Consider the following 24,664-nt stretch of genomic DNA (forward strand, 5'->3'; position numbering starts at 1 on the left):
AGTGAACATGTACCAATGGTACCAAACTGTATGGGAAACAGCCTTACTAGGAAACTTAAGCAACAAACTAAAGAACAGGGACAAACAAAAGTGGACACTTTCACCCCAGTGTGTCTCCCCTTTATTACACACAAAGTCCAACAAGACAACAAGAACCCACCAAAAACATACAAATCAATATGGCTAACTTGACCCAACAACCCCCTATCCTCACATAAACAAACAAAACTCACTGCAGTCAACTGAAGGCAACCAACCATATCCTGGGCCCCCGACCTCTCTCACTGCCAATGAAGACAAATAAATAGAAGTAGAATCTACCCATGTGATACTGACACAAAAACCTCGCACATACACTATGTAAAAGAATGAAAGTTTACTACTCCCTTTCTCCCCCCCTTTTTTCTCTCTCCTTCTCCCTACTCCCCCAGCCTTATACTGTATCCAACATTAAAGTCTCACATCGAATGTAATTGATCTGTAGAAATGACTTTATGATCTGAAAATAGGAACGATGTACCGTATTTTTCGCTCTATAGGACGCACTTTTTCCCCTTCAAAAATGAAGGGGAAATGTGTGTGCGTCCTATGGAGCGAAGACGCCATAGCCCCGCGACCCTCTCCCGGCTGCAGAGGTGACGCGCGGCTAAGGCAGGAACCTCTACAGCCCCGTGTCACCTCTCCAGCCGGGAGAGCGCGCGCACGGGGCTAAAGCAGCCCCCCGCGATCCTCTCCCAGCTGGAGAGGTGACACGCGGCTATGGCAGGAGCCTCTATAGCCGCACGTCACCTCCCCAGCCGGGAGAGCACACGCGGGGCTAAAGAAGCCATAGCCCCACGACCCTCTCCCGGCTGGAGAGGTGACACGCGGCTATGGCAGGAGCCTCTCCGCTGCGCCTTTCCGCTGCTCCCTGACATGCTCTTTGTGGCTGGTGGTGGGCTTCCCCCCGCCAGCCCCAAAGAGCAGGTCGAAAGGAACCTGAAGCCTGGAGAGCGAGAGGGGTCAGTGCACACCGACCTCTCTCGCTCTCCAGGCTTCCAAGGTAGCCGCCTGAACGCACCTTAAACGGCACCTTGTTTTAGAGCGGGAAAACAAGAGGGGGAAAGTTCTCCCCCTCTCTATGCAGCGCCTCCTGCCGCTTCACTGAAAGGGCACTGGGCAGAGAGGGGGTGATTTTTTTTTCTTGTTCTCCCCCCTCTAAAACAAAGTGCGTCCTATTGTCCGGTGCGTCCTATGGTGCGAAAAATACGGTATGTACTTTTGTAACCCAAGAAAATCTTTAATAAAAACACCCACTGAATGAATGGAATGGACCTACATTTTTATGCCCGTTTATTTCAGTGGGTCGGCTCAGAGTATAATTAACATTGGATGCCAACTCTCCGGATCATATCAGACTAATTTTTACTCACAACAGACCCACGGAAATTGATTAACCTGAGTTAGCTGTAGCCATTAATTTCAATGAGTTGGGCTAAAAAAACACCATTGTGTGCCTTGAGAATGGGCAGTGTGGACCCAATCTCTTCCGTTGACTTAAATAGGCAAAACCCACCAAGGTCCATATATAATAATCAGCAGAGCTGTGAACATGAACATAACCATGATTTTAGGGAACTGTACAAGGATGTTTTGCAGGAAGGGGTAACAGTAGACACTACCATTTCACAAGCCCAATTTCTTTCCCCTCTCAAGCTTGTATGGGAGTCAGAGAAGGTTGACCCAGTCCAGAGTCAGGTAGCAAAAGGGTGCTGAAGCCCAAAACACAGTTCAGTCAGAAAACTTAACAAAGAGCTAAATTTGATATGTCCCAGCATCCTAATATATGTTTTGTGATACGCCCTACCATATCGTTCATGACCAAGGGATTGCCACCTTCAAGATCTACAATACAGTGGTGCCCCGCAAGACGAATGCCTCGCAAGACGGAAAACCCGCTAGACGAAAGGGTTTTCCGTTTTTGAGCTGCTTCGCAAGACGATTTTCCCTATGGGCTTGCTTTGCAAGACGAAAACGTCTTGCGAGTGTTCCGATTTCCCCCCGCTTCCCCCCCTTTTATCTAAGCCACTAATAGCCTTAGCCGCTAATCCGCTAAACCTTTAATAGCCGCTAAGCCTTTAATAGCCGCTAAGCCTTTAATAGCCGCTAAACCGCTAATAGCGCTAATCCGCTAATAGGGTTACTTCGCAAGACGAAAAAACCGCTAGACGAAGAGACTCACGGAACGGATTAATTTCGTCTTGCGAGGCACCACTGTATTTTAATCTAATCAAAACAGCGCTGAATGTGTCATGACCTCAGATGACCAGAAATTAAAAGAGTGTCCTGGTGATGTATGACATACGCAGGGCCAGATTTAGGTTTGATGAGGCCCTAAGCTACTGAAGGTAATGGGGCCTTTTATATGTCCAGCTGTCCTTTGTCAACAACAAATTGTCACTGTTCTTTGTGTTGAATATATGATATATGGTAATTTATGGACCTAATAGGTATCTAAGGCCATTTTATTTGTTTTTTATCTTATATTTTGGAAATGTAAATCCAGTTTTTTCCCTTTAATTTTTTTTTGGGGGGGGCCAAGAGAGTGGGGCCCTAAGCTATAGCTTGTTTAGCTTATATGTAAATCCGGCACTGGGCATAGGGTAGATTAAAGCTTAATTCTGACTAGGGCTGTCAGCCAATTAAAAAATACATCAGTTGATTAATTAGATTAATATTAGATAGTCAATTAACAAATTTGGGTTTAAGAGCAAAACCCAATAGGTGAAGACAGCAACATTCTTTCCATTTTCAGAAGGATTCAATCATGTGTCACAGAAAAATATGAGTGGACTTAGAAGAGGCACCACTTTCTGCATGACAGCATTCTCCAACACTGTGCCCTCCAGATGATTTGGACAACAACTCCCATCAGCCCCAGCCAGCACGATGGGGATTTCATTCCAAAGCAGGCATAAGCAAACTCAGCCTTCCAGCTGTTTTGGGACTCCAACTCCCATCATCCCTGACCACTGGTCCTGTTAGCTAGGGATGGTGGGAGTTGTAGTCCCAAAACAGCTGGAGGGCCAAGTATGCCTATGCCCGTTCCAAAGTATCTGGAGGGCACCATGCTGACAAAGGCCATTGCAAGAGAAAGAAAGGGGAATGCCTTTTAAGAAAATAAGCTGGCAAGCACCATCTTAAGTACCTTATAATTAGAGGCACTTTTTTAGTTGATTAAAAGAGACTTTTTGGAGGGAAATTAATGAACCTTACTGATTAAGACCACAGTCCTTTGCACATTTATGTGGAAGTCTAACCACATTCTGTGGGACTTGCTTCTGAATAAACCTGCACAGGATTCCACTGCAAATCAATTAAACATTGCACCACTAATTATAAGCTATCATTTTGGAAAGCACAGGAGGGGGGGTGTTAGGGGAAGAAATCCGAGCCTTAAAATTAACCTGGCACCATACATTTCTCCGATGTAGTCACTGCATCTCAGTCCTCCATCAGTGCTCTAACACTTCCACGTTTCTGGCTCTTCTCTGAAATTTGGATGGGTGTGTGGGAGAGAATTACACCATATAGAAACATTTTCTCCCTGCTCCTTTGTTTTTGCTAGGAATCTTTCACTTCTGTTTCATGCCAGCAATCTGCCTGAGCCAAGAGACAAGTACAGGGACGCAGAAGCTCATATAGAGCAGGGTGGCTCCCAGCCACACCTTAAAGGTGCACAGTGCCCTAGCTAGCACCCTGAGAGGCGCTCCTCAACGCCTTCCTTGGCACAGCCATCCTTTTGGCACCGGCTGGGACTCCTACACTCAAACTGAGGCAAACGCAAGGGTTTTGCAATTTCTTGGGGAAAAGTGAGAGGCAGGCTGCCTGCGGGCTTCAGACAAAAAGAGCTTTTTTGAGATCTTGTTCTGCTCTTAGCTAGGAAAACAGCTGCACTGCACAATCAAGAGTGTGGGGGTGGGGAATAAAGGAAAAATTGCCGACATCTTCCACTTTGAAGAGAGCCACTCCTAGAAAACATTTAATTTATGATACAAGGTCTGGAAGATTTCATGTTGCTACTGAAGTTTCCCAAACTTGGGATGGGGGGGGAGGGAATTCCACCTCCTGGATTAAAATTGGAGGCCCTACTTACACAAATACCCTACTTTTATATCCCATCTTTCCTCCCAGCTGCTCAAATAAACATTTCCCTCCTTATTCTCACAACTACCCTGTGAGGTAGATTAGGCTGAGAGATGCTGGCTGGCCCAAGGTGACCCAGGGAGGTTTATGACCTAGTGTGGATCTGAATCCTATCTACCCACTGGTCCTAATCCAACACTAGCCACTACACCACACTGACTCTCAACTCACCCCCCCCAAAAAATATACATTTGGAAGAAGGCCTACCAGTCATTTAACAGAGACTAACCTTCTGTGTGTGTCCATAGGATCCCCTTGTTATAAAACCACCTGCCTGTGGGAGAAGGTCATTTTAATTAGGTCTGTATTGGGAACACCTGAACCATTACTTTCCAACACAGGAGGCAGTGGAGGCTGCCTCTAATCTGTGAGGTGATGTTTCCCAAATAGTACCGTATTTACTTGAGTCTAAGTGCCATTGAATCGAATGTGCACCTCAATTTTCAGAACCCTGAAATCCCCCAAAAGTGCTGGTGAATGTAAATGTGCCATCGAATCTAATGTGCACCTTAATTTTCACAATGTAATTTGGCCAAAAAAGGTGAACATTAGATTCGAGTACATACAGTATATTTTTCTTTGGGAAACATTCCAATATTGGGGGTCTGTTGTTTTAATAATAAATATTATTTAAGAAATACAAATCAAATTGGGCAGCAGGAATGTATTGAATACTAGATAAATCTAAAATCAAAGTTTAAAGTATTATCATTTTCCAGGTGACTACTCTAAGGAAGCATACAGTTCTTCAGACATGCTCCAATTAGAATGTTAACAGTTTCCAAGTGCCTTTATTTGCTCACACAAGCCACTTAAAAATCTAAATAATGTCCAGGTATTTAAACTGAACTGCTTTTGTCTACTGGGGATCCAGTTTTTAATGCCTGTTCCAGTATTTTAACAAAACCTTGGGGGGGGCCTACCTGTGGGTTTCCCTTTCTCAAGAACGCCCACCTTCTCCTTGTCCGCAGCTGCCTCTGCCCGTTTGGTTGCCTCTCCCTTTGGACCCAATCCCTTCTGGGAGAAGGGAGCAAGGCACGTGGAGGTCACTACACCTCCTTGCTGAATCTGAAGGAGGAAAGGAGCAGCCAATCGCAGCAGCAGCAGAGGTCAGAAGGACCCAGGAAATTGCAGAGCGGCCATGGCATGTGCCTGATAATAAGAACTACCCTCGACATCTACTTACAGAAAACTAAAATCAGCTTTTCCAGCTGCTGGATCCAGCAAATTCTGCGGAACTACGAGACGGCCGTGGGCTGGTATCTTCCCCATCCATTTCTTCTGCCCCTCGCCAGTTAAACTGCCCTTCCTGTGATTGGAAGAGTCTACAATCTGCACTATGAGGTCATCAACCATCATGGAGAGACAGACATACTATTAATCCAGCACTAAGATTTTGCCCATTTTGTGCTGGGGTTTAATTATAAGGTACTTTGGGAACAGTTAACTGGGAAAGGAGTGTATAAATGGCAATAAATGACTATGCTGCAAAACAAAAGATCCATGAGCTATTTACCCATCCAAACAAGGACCAACAACCCCACACTTGCTTAGCCAGGGATTCTATACCACAAATCCCATGACTGGTGTGTTAGGTCCCACTGCTGGGATAGCTTTACTGTAAAGTAAACAGAAGTAGCAATGGGGACCATGTTAATCTTACAAAAATATCAGAAATACTTTTTTTTTTAATAACCAAAGCTGGTTGAACTTAAATACTTTATTCAGCCTAGGTGTGTAGGCTGTTCCACAATGTTCCACAAATCAGACTTAATGTAGTTTAAATGTTAAATAGAAACTATTTAATATATATTATATATTATATATATTAAATAATAATAATAATAATAATAATAATAATAATTCCCCACCCTTCACCCTAAGGTCTCAAGGTGGGTTGCAACAATTAAAACACAATGTTAAAAACAGATTAAAACAATTTACAATCTCAGAAATAAGGTGGGTCCTAAAAATTAGAGCACTCTCTCTAGGGCATTAGATTTTTTTTTCTAATGCAAAAGAATTCCAATACAAATTAATTGACCCTTATTTAACCCCCCCCCTCCCCGAAATCCCACATCATGGGTAGGTAGGTGGATAGATAGCTGTGATTCCTGGGGATAATCTCCTGGGGAAAAAGAGTTAATTACAACTTTGGAACTTACCAAATTTGAGTCATATTGTGAATCCAACAATTATGTTACTAATTCATTTTATGAAGCAATATCTTTAGAATTGTGCCACAGAGGAAAAACATATAGTAATATAGTAGTGGGAAATATTTCATTTTATGTCACTGATTATGATGAATTTCATAAGCTGGCTTGGGACCCTAAAGTCAAAAGGTGGGGTAAATATTTCTTTTTAAATGGAATAAAACAAAATTAAGTGCACAAGTTCTGGAAACACAAATCAGAAAGCGAGTACTATTTCCTAACAATTGCAGTTGTTCTCTCCAGCACTGTAAATACTGGAGGCTCAGCTGAGTCTTTTTGTCACCTAAACCCCAGTGGGCCTGGTCGTGGCTGGAAACAGGAAGCTTTCTGTACATGCTCTAAAGCACTCTTTCTTATTCAACTATTCAACTAGAAATAGTTGAACATTTGATAGATAAGGCAAAGATATGGACAATGTTATAACATGCAGAGAATAATATGTGCAAAGAAATCAGAGAGGGGAGCTGAGGGAAGTCCTTGGTGGGAGGGGGGAGCGGAAGGGATAGCTGGGGGGGAGGGGGAAAATAATGTAATTGATTATTTGGATTGATAATTTGGTATGTTGAAATTGCTTAATAAAAAAAAATATTAAAATAAAGCACTCTTTCTTGGAATTCAAAATAAGCATAGAAACCATCAATTTCACTCACTCACACACCTTTTAGAAGAGTTTAGCTAGCTACTTATTTTGGAAGCGAGGAAGAAGCAGCTTATTTCCTGTAAGGAGATTTCAAACACACTGTGTGTGTGTACACACACACACACACACACATATATATATGTACACCTGAGAGCCCGAGCTGGGAATGAAGAATCCCAAGGCCATGCAATTGTCCTTGAATCCAAGATTGCAAGACTGAACAAGGACGGCTTTCCCCCACTTTTTGGCAGGGACTTTTTTTAAACAAACAAACTGAAGAAACGCTGAGGATTTAAGTAAACAGCAGAAGATTTATCTGACAGGCCAGCTAAGGAGTCTCTCTTCCCTCTCCCCACCCCCCTTCACAAGACATGGCTGAGAGTTCACATTGCCCAACTTCTCCAAAAGCAGCACCTCATCAATATACTCCCCCCAATGAGAGACACCCTGTCCAAATGCAACAGACAATACTCCCCTCCCAAAAAGCAGGCTGCTATTTTCTTGATGGTGGCAAAGCGTGTGTGTGAGAGAGGGGAGCAAATTTGCTTGCCCATAAAATGACCCTTCACCCATCCCCCATTCCAGATCTCCAGATCTCTGTAGCTACTAGAATAAAACATTTTCACATGCAAATAAAAAAGGGGGCCATAAATTGAATTTAAAAAAAAAAAGTTTGGTGTACTGAGCAGGCTTCCTTTAAAGTTCAATCCTATGGATTTGGATGGGAGTTTCTATCAGAGAAAATGGATTTAGGACAGGTTTGCCTGGTCCCTCTCCTCACATTCAGAAGAGGTTAAAGCCATTTCCTACATGACCAATCATTTCAGAGCAAAATGAAACGGACACTGTCCTCCTCTACTGACCCCCCGTGAACAGACACTGGACCTCTATAAATACTTTTTTAAAAAGTTTAAAAAACAGAGTGATGCCAGTAATAAATTTGCATAACCTTCTTAAACCGTGTTAAGATTTCCTCAGAAAGTTACCTCAGAAAGGAAAACTCAAAGGGTTTTCCCAGAGGAAAAGGGAGTTATTTATTACACAAGGATTGAGAGCTTTGCCTCTCCTTCACCCAAATGCACTCTATGGACTTTATTTAACTTTAAACTCTTTTCTTAGAAGAAGCATGGGTTCTCCTCAGGACTCCATGCAGTTCTCTCAAATCACCTCATGAGGCAGCAAGCAAGAGAACCTCCAATTTTAGCACACGTGACGCCATCTTGAGTAATCATCCAAAGGACTACTTAATGCTCTTCAAATTTCTTTGTGTAAAGAAAGACCCTGACAGAAAAATCATAATGTACCAACTTATGAAAATATAGATAATGAAATATAGTCTCAGTTTTCAGAATCTTGATTAATAACCCTCCATTGTTGTTGTTTGTCTGACTCTTCGTGACCCCATGGACCAGAGCACGCCAGGCACTCCTGTCTTCCACTGCCTCCCGCAGTTTGGTCAAACTCATGCTGGTAGCTTCGAGAACACTGTTCAACCTTCTCATCCTCTGTCGTCCCCTTCTCCTTGTGCCCTCCATCTTTCCCAACATCAGGGTCTTTTCCAGGGAGTCTTCTCTTCTCATGAGGTGGCCAAAGTATTGGAGCCTCAGCTTCAGGATCTGTCCTTCCAGTGAGCACTCAGGGCTGATTTCCTTCAGAATGGAGAGGTTTGATCTTCTTGCAGTCCATGGGACTCTCAAGAGTCTCCTCCAGCACCAGAATTCAAAAGCATCAAGTCTTCGGCAATCAGCCTTCTTTATGGTCCAGCTCTCACTTCCATACATCACTACTGGGAAAACCATAGCTTTAACTATATGGACCTTTGTTGGCAAGATGATGTCTCTGCTTTTTAAGATGCTGTCTAGGTTTGTCATCACTTTTCTCTTCAGTGCTTCTGTCATGTGAGGAGAGCTTTTACTCTCCCCAAAATAATACCCGCTTATGAAAAATATATATCCATTAACTTTTAACTAATTGATCCACATAGACTATTTAGTGAGGGATATATGTTTGTGACTGAACCTCCAAATGTTCCTGAAGGGTGAAACTCTATAAAGAAGCGGGGGGGGGGGGGGTTGAGAAAAGAGAAAGAGGGAGATATTATCTCAAAAGTCCTGCTTATTACCCACAACCCTGCAAAGTGTGAGTGTGTGTGTAGATTGCTTGTCCCAAAAGACAAGCTGCAAAACTACAAAAATAAAAGTGGGTTGCTGAGAGTTGGAGAAATCTCCTTTTCTAGAAAGGCCCGCTTCGTGCTCACTTCTGCCCCATTTCAAATATTTTTACCTTATTTGGATAAAATATATTATTTTTCTAATGGAAGGAAAGCTTCCCCCTCCGCTCTAAAGAGTTGGTTTTCCCCCTTCAGTCCAGCTGCCTGCCTTTATTAGGTTAATGTTTGCTCCCTTTAGTGGGGGATGAGATTGTATTGGTGGTGTGTTCCCCTCAGCTGAGAAGCACAGCTAATCACACACAATTCAGGATTCCCATTACACAAGCAATTGCCCCTTGCTTGTCCTGTTTAATTTTGTTTCCGAGTTGCTTCCCCCTGCTAATTATTGTTTTTTTCCTGCCAGGGTCCAAGCCCAGGTTTTGTGGCAACACCAGTGGGCCATTTGATACTCTCCTCCCCGCCCCCGCCCCGGTCACAGCAGCAGTGTCAGGCAGAAAATCAACAGGTGCAGCGCTGCTCCACCAACTTGGGGCACTTCGCCTCTCAGGCAGGGACGGCCAAGATGGTGCCCTCCAGATAGTGATTAGAGTGTCAGGCTAAGGCCTGGGACATTAGCTACTCCAGGTCTGTCAGGAAGCGATGCTCATTTTGAGAAGCTCAAGCAGGGCTGGTCCACCCATGAGGCAAGGTGAAACAACTGACTCAGGATCCCAGGATTCTTTGCAGGAAGCCACAACCATTTAAAGTGGTATAATACTGCTTTAAATGGATGGTGCGGATGTGGCCTGGTTTTTTATATGGACTATGGAGAACAGGCCAGGCTTCATGGCACGTAAAACTCTTCACTGCTGTTGGTAACACACCCAACATCTGCCTGCAGCCCAGTTCAGCCTTGGTAGAAATAAGCTCCTGGCTGGTTGTAGAAATCAGCTGTCAACATGTTTCGTAAGAACTTAGGAAGCGGCCTTATACAGAGTCAGACCATTGGTCCATCTAGCTCAGTATTGTCTACACTGACTGGCAGTGGCTGCCCAGTTTTTCAGACAGGGACATGGCCAGCTGTACACGGAGATGCCGGATTCTGCATGCAAAGCGGAGGCTTGACCCCTAAGCTACAGCCCTTTCCGTGAGGAATTGACCTGCTGTGTAGCCAGTATGTGAGAGCTTGTGAATTATGTTTCTTCGTCAATCATCAATTAAGAAGAAGAAACAAGTGCCTGGGAGGGCTGCTGCAACACAACCCTAGTTTCTGCAGAGCCAGTGTGGGGAAAATCCTAATCAATTGAATCATGCAGCTGAATCCCATATGGAAAAACCATCAGATAGGAGTGGTATTTATTATCGTTGGACATCACAGCATGTTTTTAAAAGCATTAAATAAGAAAAACAGCATGAAGTAGTATCGCCTCTTAGAATATTCCTTCGTCTTTTGCAAAGCCCCAAATCCAGTACTTATATTCCATTTGCTTTTGAAAAGAAATCAAGTAGCTAGGCCTGTTTGAGGAGCTAAACTTAAAAAAAGAAATCAGAAGCCGCTGAAGGCAGAGGGCCTAATAAACTCGCAAGGTGCTCAGTACGTATTTATCATGAAGAACCTCATGCATTCCAAAGCGTGATTTAAGAAACCTAAACTATTGTAACCTACTGAGGGAGTGAAATATTGAAGAACTCTTGATCATACATGCTGAAAGAGCTATCAATGATGTTGGGAGGCACAAGATAGCCTTTCAGTAGCCACAAGAGGGCTACTTTGCTCTTCAAAGTAGTTTACACAAGCATGTAGGTGGGTGCTCTTGAACTGAGTAACCATCTCTCAATCTAGCCTACCTCTAAAGGTTGTTTTGAGGATAAAATAGGAGGGGGAGGACAAAACCTTGCATGCTGCCTCAAGTTCATTAGAGGAAAGGCAGGATATAACAAATAAATAATAAATGTAACAAATAAACAACGCACAAAATAAGATAAATATAGCAGCAACAAACCTAAAAAAATTTAATTAAAAAAATTCAAGCATCATAATTAAAGCCCCCAAACCTTACCAGACCAAGGCTGTCCATTCTGTAGCGTTAGAAAAGGTGCTCTCTCTCCCCTCTGGAACCAGAATAATTAAGGACCTATAGCATGGGTAGGCGAACTAAGACCCAGGGGCCGGATCCGGCCCAATCGCCTTCTAAATCCAGCCTGAGGACGGTCCGGGAATCGGAGTGTTTTTACATGAGTAGAATGTGTCCCTTTATTTAAAATGCATCTCTGTGTTTTTTGTGGGGCATAGGAATTTGTTCATCCCCACCCCCCGAAAAAAATATAGTCCGGCCCCTCACAAGGTCTGAGAGACAGTGGACTGGCCCCCTGCTGAAAAAGTTTGCTGATCCCTGACCTATAGGCTCACAAGGAAGGGTGGCTAGCAACTACAGGCCAGGCCTTTGAGCCTTTTAAAGCTTCAAGAAACAGGCCCAACTGGGAAGAATCTATATAGGTGCATGAGTCACAGCTACTCCTTGCAGATCAGGTCATATGGAATAATTCCGAAGTCCACACAAGTAGGCTTCACTCATCACTCAGATGTTGAACATACATTTTATGAAGAGAAGGTCTGGGATATAATCCCATGGGGAACCTGCAGCCCTCGGGATATGACTAGACTACAACTCTGATCAGGCCTAGCCACCACAGACAATGGGATAGTGGGAGGTGCAGTCCAGCAATATCAGGAGGGCCGCAGGTTCTCTGGTAACACTGGACATAAGAACATTAAGAAGACCCACCTGCTGTATCTTGTCCAGCATCCTGTTCACATAGCAGCCAACCAGATGCTGATGGGAAGCTCAGAAGCGAGAACTGAGTGATTTCAGGCACCTGGCATTCAGAGGTAGAAAATAGGCACTGTGGCTAGTAGCCATCCATGGAATTGTCTAAACTTCTTGGTGGCTATTACAACTTCATGTGGCAGCAAGTTCCATAGGTTTCGCTACACAGTGTGAAGGACTTTCTTTTGTGTGTCCTGAATTTCCAAGCATTCAGCACAATTAGATGTCGCTGAGTTCTAGTGTTATGGGGGATGATGACGTTTCCTCTGTCCACTTTTTACATACCTACCCATAGTTCTATACACCTCTATCATGTCTCCTTCTACTTACCTTTTCTCTAAACTAAAAAGGCCCAAATGTCATAACCTTTTCTCATGGAGGAAGATGTTCCACCCCTTCATCAGATAGTGTGGCATGTTAAGGCATATCCCTACCCTCCCATTACAATTAACCATCTTGGAACCCTCATGGGAAATTTTCCCAAGATGGAGAAATTGAAAGGTCCTCAGCCCCTAGTCAATTTTTTACCTGCTATTAACTAATTCACCCCAGGTAAGCGAACCAGAGACTGAGGAGAGTTCAGAGGCTCCTTTCCCAAGATAACTATGAGATGTGGTCACTAATTGGAATTTGTATGTATAAAAGCAATGCTTTTTTTTTTCTTTAAAAATGTTTAGGGGTATTCTCATTTTGATTCAAGAAAATCACCATTTTATAGTTCAAATCCAGAAAAATAAATACAGTAAATGGACAAAAATAAAAAGATTCACAAAATGTTTAAGGGTGTGCGTACTACCCGCAGAAAAAAAACACTGTATTTGTATTAAAGGCTTTCAACCAAGGAAGTAAGAACCAAAGTCTTTCTCCTTAAAAAATAAAATTAAAAATCCCTGTTTAAATGGTTCTTTGGTACCTACTATCCAGTGGAAACAGCAGGAGCAAAATTATCCTGTTTGTATTGTAAACCTCGTAAGTCACCCTTTTCAAATACTTCCCCAACATAATTTTCCACATTCTCCAAGCGACTGCCGTTGTCCAGGCAGCTATTTTCAAATCCTTCTATGTATATAAAGTGGGCACTGACGGGACAATGCATTTTCATCATGAGACCTTCTTTGCGTTCTGGTCCTGTTGTTTCCATCTGACAAAAGATTCTTGGCTTGTGAGAGACAAAGCAGGGCAGGTGGGGGGAATCTTCTGAGGAAAGCTTTTACTTTCAAACACCCTTCAAAATTTGCCTTGTTTTAGCTAAATGTAATGTTCTTCATGAGCGTTAAAAGGGGAGAGAGAGAGAGAGAGAGAGAGAGAGAGAGAGAGAGAGAGAGAGAGACTCCTGGGAAAGATATTCGTCCATTTAAGGAATGAGAAATCACTGCATTCAATAACAGGTCTAAATACAGTCATGGAAAGGTCCCTTCTCTCGCCCCATAAGCATGAAAATGTCACCGTGTACCAGACGCAGTGGGGGAAAGATCCAGGAATCACTCATTTCTTTTAAAGAGGGCAAATAATTCTGCTAAGTGAGGACACTGCTAAATTTACGTGTGCCGTACACTAAACTTTTGAAGTGCTCCTGGGCCACAAAGGAAGTAGCTTCACCATACCAAAGAATATCACAAATTGTCCCTGATGCGCCTTGCCTCTGGAGAGATGCAGTGCTGCGTGTCTTGTGCACTCGTGGTAATTAAAATTCCACACCAGGGATTTTGGGAAGGGACCACAAATGAGTGGCAGAGGCAGACAGGCTTTGCAATGCGGTCAGTCCCGGGCATCTCCAGGTAGGGCTAGGAATGTCCCTTGTTTGAAAACCCTGAAGGACTGCTGCCAACCAGTGTAGACAATACTGAGCTAGACAGACCAATGCTTTGAATGGGTATAAGGCTTTTTCCTGTGTTCTTGTGATTTAAGGAATAGCTCGGTGATAGAGAGCACATATATATGCCATGCAGAAGGTCCCAGGTTCAATCCCTGGCATCTCCAGTTGGACCCTTATATGCCTGAGACCCTCAGAGAGTGACTGCCAGTCAGAACAGACGATCCTGGGCTGGACAGACAAATACTCTGATCTGCTATGACAGTTTCCTATAATTCCTAATTTTGTAGCTGTATGCATTATTCAAATCCAATTAATTTGCAATACTGTTCTCTACGGCTTTTTTTTATTTAAGTTTTCCCATACAATTTATTGTTAGGTTCATTAGTTGCGAAAAGGAACAATACCTAGCAAAGGAACCTTAGTCCTCCACCCAATGAGAATCTTATTTATCCCCCCCTCCGGCCTGTGAGATTTCAGCAGGCGTCTGTGCCAATATTTTCAAGGTCATTTTCACTGATGTAAGCGCTAGAAACTTGTTGCTTTGTTAGCAGTCGTAACCACTGGCAGACCTATCCTCCATGGGCTTGCCTAATTCAGTATGGAGCCATCTAAGCTTGTGACCTTAGCCTCACACCTTGTGGAAACGAGTTCCGTAGGCTAATTGTGTGGACATAAATAAATGTTCCCGTAACAAAACAGGAGCACCAATTCTTCTTTAGAAGAGTACAAAAACTGCCTGGAACCTCCTCACACTAATCAAAATGAGGTTAAATCACTTGAACAGTTAAAAACGAAAGTCAACTGTTTGGACCGTGGAGCACGCAAAAAGCGCATTTTCAGAGGCGATAATAAGGGGGTAGCTCCATGTCCCTTGTCTGAGCTGCTCCCTAAGTGAAGAGTGTGGAGCTAATTGTGGTTTGGACATGAAATATGTTTACATTTAAAGATATTTAACAGCAACGAACTACACTCCTTCTCCGACTTTTCTTTTTTCCTAAAGAGGATTCGGTTCTGGAATCCATCCTACCTCTGTTCCCAGCTGAAAACAGGCAGGCGATTTCAAAAAAGGAAGAAAAATAAACTACAGCCATAGCAGCAAAGCGCCCGGCGTTAAATAGTGGTAACTCATATTTATTACAATTATATACAATCATATTTTATAGTTGGATTCTATACATGATCACACGGACAAGCACATTTTTTTTCGGTTTCGCCTCTTGGTGAGGATGAGGAGGCAGTGAGAGACCCGAGAGATGTTAGTTAACAGGAATCGAGGCTCTTTTAAATATCTATCTATATATTTTTCCTCTCTTTCTTTGAATGAAAAAGTGAACAGAGACCGGACATCGCTGGACCATTTACTCCACCCAATAAGGCAGGGATGTGGGTTGAGGACCTTCATAGCCCTCCATGATGTTTTTGGGCTTCAGTTCCCATCAGCCCCTGTAGCAGCAGCCAGTGGTCAGGGGAGGATGATGGGAATTGTAGTCCAGTGCAGTTGTACCATCCCTGCAGTAAGGCAAAAGTGAGGCGGGCAAGAGGGATGGGGGGTGGATGCGGGGAGGAAGGGTGACACAGGTGCAAGGAACAGGCCTCCACACAAAGATCATGAACTCTGCCTGGCAGATCTGAGGGGCAAAGTGCCTCCTTGCTTCCTTTGTTCAGGCCCAATGACTTGGAAAAGGCATAGGGAAACTCTGGACCTCCAGGTGTTGCTCAGTTCTTATGCTGGCTGGGGTTGGCAGGGGCCTGGCGTTCAACAACACCTGGAAGGCCACAGCTGCCCCATCTACTGTTTAAACCGGTCTTCATAAAAGTCAGAGCAGCAGAGACATGACAGGGAGCTTCCTTTCTGGACAGAGCTTCCAGCTACCAGGAATAGGAAACCTTTGGCCCTCCAGATGTTGCTAAAAGCCAACTCCCATTGTCCCAGACCATTGCCCATGCTTGCTGGGGCTAATGGGAGTCGTAGTTCAGGAATGTCAGGAGAGCTCCCCAAAATTGACTTAGAAGAACTGAGCAGTCAATGGTCACACCAAGGACTTAAATTGGAACTGGGAAGGAGACAGAAGGGGAACTGGGCCCGATACCTTTTCCTTCTTCAGGGAAAATCATGAGCTTGCTTTAGGCATTTAACAGCAAAGAGAAATGAGGACTCATGAAGAAAGGGAGAAAAAGAGGAGTAAAGGATGAGAGAGAGAGGAAGGGGGAGCAGCAGTGCTAAGCCTCAGGCACAGGGCAATTTTTGGATGGGGCAGGAGATGTTAAGAAACTGGGCCAACAACCCAAGCCTTCACAGAATTGCTCCCTCTAATGTAGCAAATCACTCTGCCAGCAAACATGCCACACTATTGTTCCCAAAACACTGTCTCCCATTCTAGTTCTACTCAGTGGAGACCCATGGGAATTAATAGGCATAATTAACTTAGGCCCATTAATTTCTGTGGGTCTACTCTTAGTAGAACTTAGCTCACAACCCTAGGAAAAAGAGGGAGTTAGGGGGTCTTCAGAAGACAACCGCTTTGTTCAGAAATGAAATGGAAGCAAGAGAATCTGGGAACCCCACAAAAAACATTTGCGTTTCATAAAAGGTGGGGATGTCTTTTCAATCTGAAACTGAACTAGGGGGTGGGGAGGAAATAAGTCACCAGAGGGAGAGAGACAGATGTCACACCGGTGGCTCTGGGGAGTCGCTCAGAAGGCAGTAGCCCCCACTCTTTGTTTGCAAAGGGGATGTTAGTTGAGTTAGATGGTTGCCAGAGAGGAAGAGAGTTTAGGAACAGACAGGATGGAACCTGAGGTCCATCGTTTGATATTTGGATTTGTGTTGTGTTGTCAGCAAGGAGGCCCATTTCTCTGGCTGCGGTGTGGGCCAAGTGGCAACCAAGCCCCTTTCGGAGGTGCAATGTGAGGGAAGAGTGGCTTGTAGCGTGAAATAAAGGGGAGCCACTGGAAAGCGGAACTGGCGGGTGAGGGGCTGCTCAGACCTTGGCCCACAGGCCGCTTGGTTTGCAAGATGGTCACAACGCTACTTGTGTTGAATCACAGAGGCGAGACGGGGAGAAATCACTGGGCAGGGAGAGAGGCCCGAGGAACAGAGCACGGCCAAGAGGTACGGAGGGTGGGGGTGAGCAGGTGCCACCCCTCCCCAGCCGCACTAGTCAATTTCGTTCTCATTGCTGGCTCCCTCGGGCCTCCGTAGCTTTTCGACTTGCTCGTTGATTTGCCCATCACCTCCTCGCCGGTCCTCCGTCTGGACGTCCACACATTCTTCCTCGTCTACATGGCTGACATCGTCGTCTTCGTCCTCTTCCTCTTCCTCCTCCCCCTCCTCGTCGCCTTGGCCCTCCCGCTTCTCCTCCTCCCCTTGGACCTCCATCCGGACCTGCCCCTTGAGGTCGATCAGCGCCTCACCCCCTTCCTCAGGACCCAGCAGGTGGCAGCTGACCTTGGGCCCTTCGGGGCTGTGGTTCTCCTTCACGGGCGAGGAGGAGTTGGACTCGTTGCTGACAGGGGAGATGTCACTGCTGGTGTTGTGGTTGTTGGTTACGGGGTTGGAGGGCGAGGAGGGCTTCACCGGGATCTGCCAGGATGGGATTTTAGGCGCAGATGGAGAGGGAGGGAACTGCCTCCTGGGAGGAAGGGAAGAAACGAAACAAGAGCAGCTTAGATCCAGCTCCGTGACCTGCTGAATTGCTCCTTGCTCATAAAGGACCTAAGAAGAGCTCCTGTTCTCACAGCGGCCAAGCAGATGCACCAATGGGAAACTCAAAAGCAGGAGGAGGTCACAAGAGCACTCTCTACTTCTGTAGTGATTCCTACCTTTGTACAGTAGGCCACCTTCCAGTCATGCAAACGCCAGAGCTTCTGCCAACACACAAACCCCTCTCTCTATCCCCCATTCAGGCAAGCAAGAGGCATTATCAGAGTTCAATGATGTGTTCCAGCCAGGCATAAATACTCAAGAAGCGTGCACAGCAGGGCCAGTGAGGAAGCATGGCCTAGAGGGGGGGGTGCCAGAGGCCTGGGTGCCAGATAGAGAGGCCTGGAGAGGTTGCATTTGTCCCATGGGTCTGAGATCACCCCCCACACCTGCATTCAGGAATCCCCAACAGGCTTCCATGGCCGGCTGTTAACCCAGAACACAGTATTAGTCACTCTTGTAGGCTAGGAACTGATTCTTAGACATGCCCTACGTAGTGTCAGGGACATGTAGGGATTTCCAGAGGGGGAATGAAAATGGGAGGACGTCTGACCCTCTTGGCAAAGCCTTTGCCCCTTAGCCATGGAAGAAACCCGTATCGGAAGCGCCCGCCACCTCCTCTGCATGCAAACGAGCAAACGCTCCGCATTATTCACCAGTATCGTAAATGCTATCAAGAAATTCAATTTGGAGGCTTTTCTCCTTGGCTGCGGTGTCACGGCCTCTTGCTTTGCTGCAAGGGGGGGGGGGCTTGAGCTGGCTGGTTCTGTTTATTTATTTTAAGAAATATATTTTCCAAAAGCACTTATCTCCACAGCTGCATTAATACACACATATACACACACACCCCAATGGCGACAATGAATTTCCTCTTAATGATGAGATGTCCCTTTGCGGACACACAGACAAGAGCACGGGTGTCCTTGTTTGGCTCGCCTAGCAATCGCTGGCAGTAACAGAGCACTGGAGTTCTGCATAAGAAATAGGTTTAGGACAGGGAGGAAATCCCAGGCCCGGAGGCAAAATGTGGCCCTCCAGTCCTCTCCGTTTGGCCCTTGGTACCCTCCCCAAGCCACACCCCTCTTCTTAGCCAAACCCCACACTGGCTGTGCTTTGTACGCTCCTTGAGTGTCTCTGCTTGGCTGGAAATGTGTCCTTGAACGGTGAAAATGCCTCTTGCTTGCCTGCTTGGAGGACACAGAGTGGTGTGTGAGTGTGTATGTACAAACCAACCTACTGCACGAAGGTACATCCATTGCTCTGCCCACTTTCACCTCTAGCCCCGCCCAACACTGGCATGTGGCCCCTGGAAAGTTGCTCACAAGGGAATGTGGCCCTTGGGCTGAACAAGACTCTCCATCTCTGCTTTAGACATACAGTGCATCACCCCACATATCCCAATTGTTGTTTTTTTAAGAACCAGTGACAACAGTGAGGGGGAGGGGGAGGAGGCAGACTCTGAAGATGCTAGATTCAATAGCCAGCTCCTAAAGTCCAGCTCCCTCCCTGAACAGAGAAGGGCCTGGGACCAGCTATGCCTGGTAGGGCAGCTTCAATTATTATTGGACTGGGAAGGTATGACTGCAAGAGTTCAGACACTGGCATCTGGATTACTGCAATTCACTCTGTGGGGCTGCCCTTGCCCTGGAAACCACAGCTAGTACAGAATGCTGCAGCATAGGAGCGAGAACCCTCCTCTGCTCCTACTAAGTCCTGCTCAGAGTAGACCCACTAGGTGGCATTGAACTAGGTTTTATTCCGAGCAGACCCACTGAAATTAATGGACCTCACTTCATGTTCCGTATTTTCAATGGATCTACTCACTGAAATTAACAGGCCTAAGAAAGTCACTCGTGTCCATTAATTTCAATGGGTATACTTTGAGCAGGACTAGCACTGGTTGCAACCCCTGGATGCAACAGGCCTAAGAAAGTCACTCGTGTCCATTAATTTCAATGGGTATACTTTGAGCAGGACTAGCACTGGATGCAACCCTGGATGCAACTGGCCTAAGAAAGTCACTCGTGTCCATTAATTTCAATGGGTATACTTTGAGCAGGACTAGCACTGGATGCAACCCCTGGATGCAACAGGCCTAAGAAAGTCACTCGTGTCCATTAATTTCAATGGGTATACTTTGAGCAGGTCTAGCACTGGATGCAACCCCTACAATTTGTTAATCTGTTGGCAAATCACTTAGAGATTGTTTTGGTATCAAGCAGCATATAAGCACAGGGAAAAAGAAAGACAGGTTTGCAGAGAGGCCCAGTGGGTCTGTGGGTTGCATTACTGAGAAATTGGCCCCTTAGAGCTTCCTCCAAGAGGGGAAGAGTGTTATTGTGTTTGAATCCTGCTTGCGTGTTTCCTACAGGCACTGGGATGGCCACTGAGAGAGAAGAGGATGCTGGACTCAGATGGGCCATTAGCCCGTTCCTGCAGCCAGTCTCTTCGTAGGTTATTGTGGTTATTGCATACCTGTTTAGAAGCAGCCCTTTTAACGAATAAATCTCCGATTTCAGCTCGTTGATATTCTGAGATTCCAGGATCCAGTTAGTGGACGTCGTGGCCTAGGATGCAAAGAGGAAGTCTTGGTCAAAGGCAGGTGAACTCAGACATGGACTCCCCTCAAGAGAAAGTATCCCAAGAATACAGGCTCTCAAAAGCATTTCTGAGGACGGCATTGTTTGTCTTTCAAAGGAATCATAAAGGTTGCAGGCAGATGTTTCCGCCACAACAGCTAGGCGTTAAGGGGCAGCACATGAGGATTGCCCTGCCTAGATTTTCTTTTAAAATAAACAATTTTTATTGAAGGCCAAAGAGGGAGTGAAATGAGACAGTGCAACTCCGGTGAGCATAATGGATGTAGGAATTTGTGCATGGAATTACCTTGAGCTCTCCAACCACAGGACTTTTGCACCAGGATCTGCCTGGTGGACTTTAAAAAAAAATGAAAAATGGGGGGGGGGTGTTTTGAAGGTATACCCTGCAAGCCTGTCTGCCCACCTTTAACTAACCCCACAGTGTTCTGACTCATAGTTTTCTAACCATAGCAACAACAGTAAAGGGCTTTTTGCAGGGTGGAGAGTTAGTATCCCTGATCGTGCAATAACTCTGGCATAACTGTAACCAGTTGTCACAAGTGGTTGCAGTGCAAGGCTCAGAGGTGAAGGAGGCGACAGGCTCCGCCCATAAGCCACCATTTTGCCACTGAGGAACCTGGGGACCTTTTGCATGCAAAGCAGATGCTACAACCCTTCGCTTAAGACATGGCAACATACAATAAGCTGTTTTATACTGGATTGGATTGGGTCAGAAAACTGATCCACCTACAGTGGTGCCTGGCAAGATGAAATTAATTCGTTCCGCGAGATTTTTCGTCTAGCGAATTTTTCGTCTTGCGAAGCACGGTGTCGGAAAAGTTTTGGAAAAGCTTCAAAAATCACCAAAAACCTCAAAAAAGGCTACCACACCGCGTTCTATGAGTTGCTCCTCGAAGTCAAGTCGCAACTGTATTAACGGTGTTAAGAAAAAGGAAACAAACTTGCAAAAAACGCAAGACGTTTCCGTCTTGCGAAGCAAGCCCATAGGGAAATTCGTCTTGCGAAGCAGCTCAAAAACCGCAAAACCCTTTTGTCTAGCGAGTTTTTCGTCTTGCGAGGCATTCGTCTTGCGGGGCACCACTGTATCTCAGTACTGTCTGCACTGACTGGAACCAGCTCTCCAGGGCCTCAAATCAGGGACATCCCATGGAGATTGAATCAGGGACATCCCATGGAGATTGGAGGGCAACACCCAGCCCTATCTGGAGAATGAACCTGGGGCCTTCTGCATGCAAGACAGGTGCTTGGCCACTAAGCGAAAGCCGTTCCTTCATCCTTGGGCTTCAAGCTGTTGCTTTGTTTTAAGTGGTGATCCAGAAACCCTGAAATCCATCCATGCCAGGTGTAATCCTTGGATGGGCTATCTAAGTCTCAGCTCACATCATCTTGCTTGGAAACGGCTCCCAGCTGCTGCTGCTGCTGCTGCTGCTGCTGCTGCTTTGGCAGCAACCATTGCAGCCCCCCCCCCCCGCCCTAGCCTGCCTTTCTGGCAGCGACAGGCTCAGCTCCATAGTAGCTGACAACCCAGGCACAGATGTGTTCCCCAGGGAGGCTGCCACTCCCTGAGCCTCTGAGGCAGTGGGGAATCCACAAGCCACCGTTTTTGGCTCTCTCTCTCTCGAAGCCCTTTGAAAACTGCAGAAGCACATTAAAGGAGCAGAGAGTGGTTTCCACTTGCTGGCCTGTGCAAAAGGGATTCGGATTTCCAAAACACATATGGTGCCAGATGCTGCAGGATTTAAGAAATAAAAACCTGACATCTGGGGCTTTTTAAGCCAGGCTCTTTTAAACAGCCACAACAACAAAAAACAAAAACAAAAACCCCAGAAACAAAAGTGGTAGAAAATTCAAGCCTACACACACACAAATGAATGTAGCAGGCTTTTCTTTTTTCCTTTTAATTACTTAAAGCCCTTCTTTTTCATTTTTTACAGCATGTCAGCAGGAGTCTGAAAAGTTGACATAAAAACTTAAAGAGCACAGCTGAAAAAACTATGGTTGGGGTTTTTGTTGTTTTTAACTGCTAAAGTTTAGGGAAGACTTACACAACCTGGCACCTTCTAGACGTTGGACTGCAACTCCCAAATGCAGCCAGCATGCCCAATGGTCAGGAAGGATGATGGGAACTATAGTCCAACGACATCCACCTAAACTTTGGAACTCCCTGCCTATTGATGTACACCATACACTTTTCAGTGGCTGCTTGAAACATTTATGTTTAGGCAAATCCTATCTGGACACACAGAATGCTGACATGTTCTTTTCATCCCTACTGCCAATTGGTTTTTAAATAATTTTTAAATAAGTGCTTTCAACTGTCTTTTGTTGACTATTTTTTTTAAAAAAATGTAAAGCACTTTAAGGTTTTGTTGCAATCTAGTATATGAATGCTATGAAATGCCAAAAAAATGCGTGCGCACGCACGCACACACACACACATTACTTTGTATAAACAGCAGCAAGTGTCACTATTTTCAGAGGAGGGCTTTAGAAAGAAGAAGAAAGAGGGAGGAGGAGGAGGAATCTTGAAAGACTCCCCATCCCAACAAGCTCATTTTCTCTCCTTAAAGTGTAACATATGCTCTTGATCTTAACACTTCTCAGACTCAGAAGAGAGTGTCTCCCAATTTCCTGGCTGGCTCCAGGCCACCAGCAAGACCTTGTGTCTCCCCAAAGGAAAAATGAGTGAATGGGGGCTTGGGAAGCTGGATTCTCTTTCTCCTGGTACCAAATTATTCAGGACAGCATTTGTGCCCTCCGGATGTTTCTGCCAACTCACTGCAGCCTGTGTGGCCAAAGGCCAGGGATGAGGGGAATTGTAGTCCAGCAAGATCTGGTGGATCAGAGATTCCACATGCCTGGACTAAAGGCTCCTGGGAGCTGGGAACACTAAGCAGAAAGGAGGCTGCCCGCTGCGTCTCTGCATGAATGCCTGCTCTGGCTTTTAGTAAGCCTGATTTAAAACACGGATGCGCTACATTGATCGTGCTCCCCAGCAACTGCTGGTGGGCTTAACTCCCCTTCACATACCTGTCAAATCCTTCTTTTTTTAAAAAAAGCCACTGCAGCATATTTCATGAATTGCTTTTGCAGGCTGTTTGAGGACCCGTTTTTGCAGTTATCGAAAGGGTACAGGGTGATGAGAGATACCTTGGAGGAAGCCAGTTCTTGAGTAAGCTCCTGGATTTTCTGCTGCTGTTGGATTAGAAGTTCCTGGACAGAAGCTAAAGTTGTCTGAAGTTGAGTCACTGTTTTAAAAGAGGAAGGAAACAGAGGGGGAAATGAGATTGCAACAACAAAAAAGTGTTCTGATGTCCAACTACAAGATGCCTCCGTTCTTTCTACGTCTAATTTATCAGTGGCTTTTGCTTGCCCGAACTGCTTATAATTTATCAACGCCATGGGTAATCTACCTGCACTGTTATCTAACCTCCCCTATTTCTACTTTATCTTCCCTTTGTATAGGTGTCTATAAGCCCACAGTATATCTATCCAAAACCTCTCCCTTCTAATTATATCAGTTTATGATTTGCACTGTCTCCCTGAACTCGCGCAGCCTCGGTGTCATTTATCTACCTCTGAACTGCGCGGGGGGGAAGCTCTCCTTCGCGCTTGAGGTCTGTATATGGTTTGGAAGAGGACAACACTTCTGGAATAAGCGGCAGCAGCAAAGAAGGAACAGATGCCCAAATCACATCCGCAAAATACACTGAATGGGACTGAACAAGGAACCTCCTGCATGCAAGACAGGTGTTCTACCGCTGAGCTACAGCCCTTCCCCTATTGGGAGATTGGGAAAACAACATAGAATCATAGAACTGTAGGGTTAGAAGGGGTCCCGTGGGTCATCTAGTCCAACCCCCCTGTAATGCAGGAATCTCAACATGTGTTCTTCAATTCAATTTGAAACCCTGCTTAGCTTTGCAAAAATGTGCTAGCGGTTTTATTGCTGGGCAATTCAAAAGTAGCAGTTATCCTCCCCCCGCTTTAGAAGATGCTCCTGTGCTCTGCATCTATGCGCTTACAAAAGCACATGAATCAAATAATTATGCACGGAATGGAGAAAGCAGAGAAAAGGTTTTTTTCTCATAGCACTAGGGCGCATGGACATCCAATGAATATGATGGTTGGAAGAGTCAGGACAAACCAAAACAAAGGACTCCACACAGTGTAGTGATCCTGGAGGAGGCAAGAGCGGCCAACAGCTTGGATGTCTTTAAAAGGGGATTGGACAAATTCGTGGAGGCTACTAGCTGTAATGGCTATGCTCTGCCTCCAGCGTCAGAGGCAGTAATTCTGCTGAATACCAGTTGCTGGAAGCCGCAGGAGCGGAGAGCGCTCTTGTGCTTGGATCCTGCTTAGCCGGCTTCCTATTGAGGCGCCTGGGTGGCCACTGTGAGAACAGGATGCTGCACAAGATCCTGGCCATTGGCCTGATCCAGCAGGGTTGTTCTTATGTTCTAGGCAAAGGGCCAGTTAAAAGTCATTTACGTGAATATAGCGGATGGGGAAAAGATTCCTTCTCTG

The 24,664-nt window shown here is 45.4% G+C and overlaps 1 protein-coding gene across 12 annotated transcripts in view; it reads right to left on the reverse strand.

Annotated features, from left to right (window-relative positions):
• The window catches only part of PEX14 (peroxisomal biogenesis factor 14), a 144,656-nt gene that overhangs the window by 13,228 nt on the left and 106,764 nt on the right, over positions 1-24,664 (reverse strand). For 10 of the 12 annotated variants that reach the window (XM_083513190.1, XM_083513196.1, XM_083513197.1 and 7 more), the window contains exons 7-12: positions 23,288-23,385; positions 20,013-20,104; positions 11,554-17,466; positions 11,251-11,300; positions 5,140-5,253; positions 4,415-4,459 (exon numbers count right to left, since the gene is read on the reverse strand). In XM_083513190.1, coding sequence (XP_083369316.1) covers positions 16,992-17,466; positions 20,013-20,104; positions 23,288-23,385 — 665 coding nt within the window. In that variant the 3' untranslated portion in view covers positions 4,415-4,459; positions 5,140-5,253; positions 11,251-11,300; positions 11,554-16,991. Of the gene's footprint in view, positions 1-4,414; positions 4,460-5,108; positions 5,254-11,250; positions 11,301-11,553; positions 17,467-20,012; positions 20,105-23,287; positions 23,386-24,664 lie in introns of all 12 variants that reach the window. The other 2 variants (XM_083513192.1, XM_083513191.1) reach the window with 2 other exon arrangements.

The sequence above is a fragment of the Podarcis liolepis genome, assembly GCF_965112155.1.
Source record: "Podarcis liolepis genome assembly, chromosome: 7".
NCBI lineage: Eukaryota > Metazoa > Chordata > Lepidosauria > Squamata > Lacertidae > Podarcis > Podarcis liolepis.